Raw genomic sequence first — 7,846 nt, 5'->3', positions numbered from 1 at the left:
TTAGTATTGGGTTTTATTTATTTATTCTATTTATTTATTTATTTATTTATTTATTTCTTTTGTTGGATGTTTTATTTACATTTCATATGTTATCCTTCCCCTGCCCAGGATCCCCCTATCCCCTCACCCCTTCTCCTGCTTCTCTGAAGATGTGCCCCTACCTACCTCCCCACTCCCACCTCCCCACCCTCAAATTCCCACCCACTGGGGTGTCCAGCCTTCATGAGACCAAGGATCTCTTCTCCTACCTATGCCCAACAGGACCCTCCACCCTTATATATACAGCTGGAGCCATGGATCCCTCCCTAAGTGCTCCCAGGCTGGTGGTTTAGACCCTGGGAGCTGTGGTTGGTTGGTATTGTTGCTCTCCTCATGGGGCTGCAAACCCTTTCAGCTCCAACAGTCTTCACTCTAACTCCTCCATTGGGAACCCCATGATCAGTTCAATGGTTAACTGTGAGCATCTGCCTCTGAATATGTCAGACTCTTGCAGACCTCTAAGGAGACATCTATATCAGGCTCTTGTCAGGTAATGGGTTTTATTAAAGCCTACAACTTCTGAGCACAGCTAAATACTCTTCCTGTGATAGTCACAGAAATCAGCATTAGGGTCCAGGGGAAAGCTTGGTGGTTTTTGGTGTTAAGCTGGGAATAGGTAATCTTGATAAGCAAATCTCACCCACTTTTTCAGTCTCCATAGTCTTTGTATTCGCTATGGTCATGGTACCCTGGGGCCATGTAGGCTCAATCCATGAGTTAGTGACTGTAAACTTCTTGGTCCTTCTTTCTCACTTATAAAAGTAAAAGTAAAAGTAAATAAATACCAGTCTAGAGCCTTATATTCATGTATGCTTATAATAAAATGATGTGTTACCTTGGGCTACTATTAATTTTAAAATTATTCTCTAGGTAGACTTTAAATATCTTAAAGGTTACTCTGCATTCTTCTTTTGGCTTGAGAAATCATTCTTTCCTGTTTGCCTTTGAACTCCAGTTCTCTATCCACATCCTAGCTTCTTCTATCTTCATCCTCACTATGTGGTAAGGTTTTATGTTTTCAAACATATTCTATGTGTAGCCTATGGTCTTGGCTTCTTTCTAAACTCCAGGCAAGGAATATAGCCAATTTTGTGTTTTAACATTTTCTTGAAGAAGTCTAAGTGCCATTTCAAACTTAGTATGTCTGAGACATATTACCGCCTTCTAAGATCATTCATTACTCTCTTTTACCATACACTTAATCAAGAAGAAGATGTAGTCCCAGTGCCAGAATATACCAAAACTACTGTTCTCTTTAAAGCCCTGGCAGTTTAGTACACATCTCCATCAGTCTTTGAATTTATGTAAAGCTATAGCTTTCTGATTGGTCTTTTTCTATATGTGCTTATCATGAGCTGTATGTTCTCTCCCTGGAATCTTATCACAATATTTTTTGCCTGTCATAATTTCTTTCTTTTTTTTAATTGGATATTTTATTTATATTTCAGATGTTATCCCCTTACTCCATTTTCCCCCTCCCACCCAGGAGCCCCCTATCCTATTCCCCCTCCTCCTGCTTCTATGAGAATATGCCCCCATCTACCCCCCACTCCCACTTCCCCACCCTGAAATTCCCCCACATACAGCATTCAGCCTTCATGGAACCAAGGATCTCCTCTCCCACCTCTACCTGACAGGACCATCCTCCCTTGCATATACAGCTGGAGCCATGGGTCCCTCCCTAAGTGCTCCCAGGCTGGTGGTTTAGACCCTGGGGGCTCTCATTGATTGGTATTGTTGCTCTCTTCATGGGGTTGCAAACCCTTTCAAGTCCTTCAGTCTAACTCTAACTCCTCCATTGGGAACCCCATGATCAATCAGTTCAATGGTTAGCTGTGAGCATCTGCCTCTGAATATGTCAGACTCTTGCAAGCCTGTCATAATTTCTAATGGCAATTCTACTCTTAACTGTTATATAAAAACATAAAAGCAGACATAGTAATGGGGTATAATGTGATATCCATACATGCAAACTTCGTGTAATGGTGGAAGCCTTTAAGATGTTTGCTAGCTTTATGAAACTCATAGTCCATAATGGTTATCAACAGTCACCCTTGTGCACACAGAGCTTCTCCTAGCTGTAACTGAGTTCCTTGGTCAACCTTGTCTCCCTTTCACTCTCCCTTTTCTCTCCCTGGTTTTGAACATTGGAAATCTAAATAAGATTTACACACTAAATGTTGGTAGCTGACAGCTGAGTGGGTGCTTACCAGCAAGCAAGCAGTCAGGGTGCAGATCCATGCAAACCGTGGCAGAGCTCTCTTCTCTCGTGTTCTGTCAGGTTCTGTGGAAGTCAGAAAAGTGGCCCATTAGTTGTTTGAAAAGGATAAAGTTTAGTAAATGACTTCTTTTGTATGGATGTGATCTTTGATAAGCTAACGGTCTGAAACCTAAGCATACATCGTTATTCCACAGCAGTGGGCAACATTAGTTCAAGCCTTAAGCACATTCTTGCAGAAAGGAATCAGCGAAGGGCACACAAATATTATGTAACTAAAGCATGAGGATTTCTGACAAACATTACACACTGCCTAGACAATCATATCATCGAGACAAGGCAGATGTGAGGAAGATTAGCAATAAGAAAGTAAGGTGCTGGGAAGATGACAGTCCAGAAAGTGCTGCGCAAACCAACATGAGAAGGACCTTGCCTAAGTTCTATCCCAGCACTTGTCTGAAAAGACAGGCATGGTGACATGGTCTTGTAATTCCAGTGCCGAGGAGATGGAGATAGAGCTCTCACTGAGACATGGATCTTACTGATTATACTAGCAGGCTGGCCAGAAATATCCAAGTCCCAGTGAGGCTTTGTCTCAAAATATCAACAGCAATAACAGCAACAACAACAACAACAACAAACCAAACCCAAAGCAAAACACAACAGCAACAACATAAATGACACAGTGGATGGCTCCAGAGGAACAAGATCCAAGTTTGACCTGTGGCCTCCACTCACATGGAGAGATATGCATGCACACACACACACGTGCGCACACACACACACACACACACACCACATAAACACACATACATACATAGAGACAGAGAGGCACACAGAGATAGAGGAAGAGACAGCCACAGAAAAAGAAAGAGACACACAGAAAGACACACAGAGATAGAGTAGGTGAGGGAAGGAGAGAGAGAGGCAGAGAGGTCTTCTTTTCTAATTCAAGAGGGCTATCTTTTGGCAAACTATCATGTAAACTGTTTGAAACAGGACATATTTTTAAAAGTTTTCTTTTTACAAAGCTCCTTGGTATATTCCCTTAGGCAGAGAGGACTGTCCTTGCTCTCATGCTCTGCAGTTGGAAGACAGAACCACATCCAGCGTACTCTGCTCTCAGCCTCATTGTCCTGAAGATTTTCCATCTCATATGCTTTAGAAAAGCCCCCAGAGGTCAACCATTCATTTTACTCATTTTCGTATCCTAGAAGGGGGAGGGAAAAGGGGGAACAGGATCAGAAATTGGGGGGGGCAGGAGAGAAGCCCAGTGGGAGAAGAGAATAAGTAGAAATAAGCAGTTTCTGGGAGTGGGAGGTGGGGGGACCCTCTATAGAGTATTAGAGATCTGGGAGATGAGACACTCTCAGGACTCAATGGGGGTGATCTTAGCCAAAATACCCAACATTGGGAAGAGGGAGCTTGAAGGGTCCACTTCCAATAGATGGACAGGGCCTCAAGTGGGTGACAGGGTTACTAACCCACAGTCAAAATTCCTGACCCAGAATTGTTCCTATCTAAAAAATCTTCAGGGACAAAAATAAAGGAAAGACTGATGGAGAGGATGTCCAATGAGTAGCCCAATTTGGGATCCATCTCATGGTGGGGTGCCAAGGCCTGACACTATTACTGAATCTATGGTGTACTTACAAACAGGAGCATAGTATGGCTGTCCTCTGAGAGGCCCTACCAGCAGTTGACTGAGACAGAAGCAGATACTTACACCCAACCATCGGACTGAAGTCAGAGATCCCTGTGGTTGAATTAGGGGAAAGATTGAAGAAACTGAATTGGAGAGCCACTCCATAGGAAGACCAGCAGTCTCAACTAACCCAGACCCCCAGGGAGCTCCCATAGACTGAGCCTCCAATCAGAAGCATACACGGGCTGGTCTGAGGCACACATGTAGCAGATGTCTAACTGGTTTGGTCTCAGTTGGGAGATGATGCACTTAATCTTAGAGAACCTTGAGCTCCAGGGAAGGGGAAGGTCTGGTGTGGGAAAGCACCTTCTTGGAGGCAAAGCTGAAGAGGAATTAGATGAGGAACTGGAGGGGGGTTCTGGGGAAATGATTGGAATGTAAATAAATAAAATAATTTAAGTGAAAAAACAAAGAACTAATTGAGCATATGGGTGTTACTGGTGACTCCTTGAAGTTAGGATGCATAGAAGAGGACAATGACAAAAGGAAGCTGGGTAATGGGTGCCAGGAGCCAAACCGATGAAATTACCTGCTGTTCTAAGAGAACCTCATGAAATTACCTGCTGTTCTAGAAAACCTAGTCAGTTAAAGTACAGGATTAAGAAAGGATGTTCTTGGGTCTCAGGTCCCAGGAACTTAAAGAATGTCTGGTATTTCCTGGGAGCTGGTTATAATAGTGGGATGGTCTTGGGCAATGAGAACATGATAGTAGGATAGCCTTAAGCAAGAATTCTTGTCTAAACTTCCTGTTTTGCTGTGTCTTTATAATTTACCTCCTGAAATTAAAGTTAGAGAGCTTGATCAGAACCCTAAACTTGCTCTCATTCTTTGTGTCTCTTGTCCCTTCATTCTTTCGCCTAAAATTTAGACTCCTGCCTGAAATTATTTCTTTGTTCTAGCCTAATGTCAGATTCCTGCCTGAAGCCTGCTTCCTTGTCCTATGGCCAATGTCATATTGTTGCCAAGCAGCCCATTTCCTTGTCCTTGGCCCATGTCAGATTCTTTCCAAGCAGCCCCCAAAACTCTCTGCCTCTCCCCTTTTTTATTTCAAAAACAAGACTGAGCCTGTCTTAGGTCATTCTGAAAAGAATGCTTTCCTTACCCATCGTGGAATATGCATTATCCAAAGCAATGCATTTCTGTCTTAGGTTGTTAAGGCTCTGTGCAGTATCTTACCTGTTCTTGGCTTGCCAGCCTGTTAAATTAACAATTCTATCTGGCGGTCCATTTTCAGTTTCAAGTCATGTACTTTGGCTGTAAACATGCTGATGTTGTTAAAGACAAACTTTAACATGTGCCGGGGGACAGTCCAGGTTTGGTGGGAAGAGAAATGAAGTCTTCTTTCTTCTCCTTGTTGCTGGTTCTTCATGAGGCAGGGGAGGAGGGTGGAAGAGCATCAGTGGGGGGTAAGATCTTGGGTCTTATGAGACTCGGGGTAAGACTTAGGTCTTTTGATATATTTAGGGTTGCTGTATGACCAAAGTTTACTTATCTATGCTAGAAAAGTTTATTTACTATGCTACTGTAGCTGACCTGCCCTCTGGTATCCTCTGGCCAAAAACTGCAGTTTCTTGCACGTATCACCTCAGCCCCAAAACAGCAGAGAATTAGGTAAATAGCCTTTGTATTCTTTCAGTAGGAACTCCTGGGCTCTAACTTATGCCTGCTAGTCTGAGGTCGCAGGAAGAAAAAATACTTAGAGAAGTTATTATAGAGTTTATTACTAAGTGTAAAAAGTTTCCTATAAAAGCTATCTAAGGGGAAAAAGTGGAAAGGTCCTGAGTGGAGAAAAGGAAAAAATTCTAATAAGGAAAAAGTTCTAAAGGAAAGAATTCTAGGCAGGTGAAAAGGAAAGGAAGGGATGAACGGCTCCTAACGATCCACTACATCTATGACTACTCTACCACTCTCTTTGTCTTAGTCTTCAGTACTTATGCATCTTTAAGTGTACATGGTCACATGTTACAAAGTTCATCACAAGTTCACACAAAAAAATCAAATCATAAATTGAAATAGAAGTTTAAAACAAAGAATGTTTACATGTATATCCTTTAGGAGTAATTATATGGCTAAACTAACTCCACAGGTTCACTGAAGGTTTAAAACTATAATTAAGAAATTAGTGAAGCTTTATACAGATAAACCCAGGCAATATTTATCTTCTGTCCTAGCATCTATAATAAATTGTGAATTCCCTTTTAGTGATCTTTGGTTAATTGTTTTACAACCTCTTGGAATGTGCTCTGAGTAGGAGAAAGTCTAGTTACTATCTAAGGGCAATTAGCTGATGACAGTAGGGAGACTGGCGGAGTTCTCATTGCAGTTTTGACTATCAGAAAGGAACCTAATAGCAGTCCCACTATAAAAGAGCTTAATAATCATTGATATAATTTTAGGAACTTTTACTGAATCATCTTTAAGACTTAAGAAGTCATCTATTTGTCTATACAGCATCACTACAAGATAATACATCTTCATGGATCAGCAGAGATCTGCTCCAAAGGGGTGTGCTATAGCTTAGTGATTGTTACATATGTTTAATAATAATAATAATAATAATAAATAATAGAAGCATATTAATAGCAGGAATCCTAAAATAAGTTCCTCACAGCCTTGCTGAATATGGTCTCACTTGTCACAGATTATAGATTAATCCAAAGCAAGCATTTTCAGGATGATTACCTGCTAATTATTAGCCTGTCCCATTATGGCTCCTGACAAACATGATGGGCAGGGATAAAAGTATTCACAGGACAAAAAGGTCTAGCATGATCAAGCTATATATGCCATTCTTGAAGCTTGAGCAAAATGGAAATACTGACCTCAAGCCATGGATAATTTTATCAGCAGTATCTGCAGCATCAAATATCAGAAGAACAGAATTCTTTACATTCATAATCTCACTATGCAAAGTTAAAACATCCAGAGAGGTGTTAAAATTATGTCAAATATGCTGCAAGTGTCTTTAAACTTTTTTCTAATTATAATGACTATTCTTGTAAATTTTAGAAGCAACACAACTCCATTGGTATTTGGCATGACACTCGAGATGACTCCTTACTCTTAAACTTTGAACCTCCTTCCAATAATTTGAATAAGATAAAGAGACTCAATCTGTTCTTCCAAATGCCTATCTAAGTCCTCTTATTTACTCAATACATTAGTAACATTTTCTGCTAAATGATTAACAAAAGTAGCTGTCTTCACTTTTTGTGTCAAAGCAATTGAAGAAGCAGTGGTGCTAGCAATTAATGTAATTAAAGCTGTTATATGAGCAATAATCAAGCCCACTACCCTCTTGCATCTTCTTAAAGCCTAACTCACTTCTTCCAGTAATACAGATATTTTCAATCAAAAGCTCCATGATTTCTTCTAGGACCTGTTTAACAGCTGGTGACAGATGATAAAACACAAAGTATCACAGTAGTCATCAGGACAACAAGAGATGCATTTCATTGCTCAAATTGTTTTTATTTGTTTGATTTTCTAGTTAGATCAGGTTGATTTCTTTAAAATCATCTTTGAGGTTTATTTATCTTAAGAGATCAAACTGTTCTGACAGTTACCATCCCATCATATCTTTAACCAAAATACTGCTGAAGGAACTCCAATAAACGTTGAACAAATGATGGAGTTGTAGTTTGGATGGTAGTAATAGATGTAGTAGAGGAAGAGCTGTTAGCAGACTCAGTGGTAGGGTTGGTGGTCGGTGCTGGTGTGGTTGCATTTGTGGTAGGTGTGGTTACACTTGTGGTAGGATTGTTGGTCGGTGCTGGTGTGGTTGAATTTGTGGTAGGTGTGGTTACACTTGTGGTAGGATTGTTGGTCGGTGCTGCCGTGGTTGAATTTGTGGTAGGTGTGGTTGCATTTGTGGTAGGATTGGT

At 40.9% G+C, this 7,846-nt stretch overlaps 1 protein-coding gene across 1 annotated transcript in view; it reads right to left on the bottom strand.

Annotated features, from left to right (window-relative positions):
• Positions 1-7,543: 7,543 nt before the first annotated feature.
• Positions 7,544-7,846, bottom strand: part of Muc7 (mucin 7, secreted) — a 22,836-nt gene continuing 22,533 nt past the window's right edge. The window contains exon 2 of the mRNA XM_028752648.1: positions 7,544-7,846. This exon is cut by the window's right edge and continues 372 nt beyond it. Coding sequence (XP_028608481.1) covers positions 7,544-7,846 — 303 coding nt within the window.

This window comes from Grammomys surdaster, unplaced genomic scaffold (assembly GCF_004785775.1).
Source record: "Grammomys surdaster isolate TR1022 unplaced genomic scaffold, NIH_TR_1.0 125928, whole genome shotgun sequence".
NCBI lineage: Eukaryota > Metazoa > Chordata > Mammalia > Rodentia > Muridae > Grammomys > Grammomys surdaster.
The sequence above is the reverse complement of the archived record's forward strand: the minus strand, read 5'-3'. Positions and strand labels throughout refer to the sequence as shown.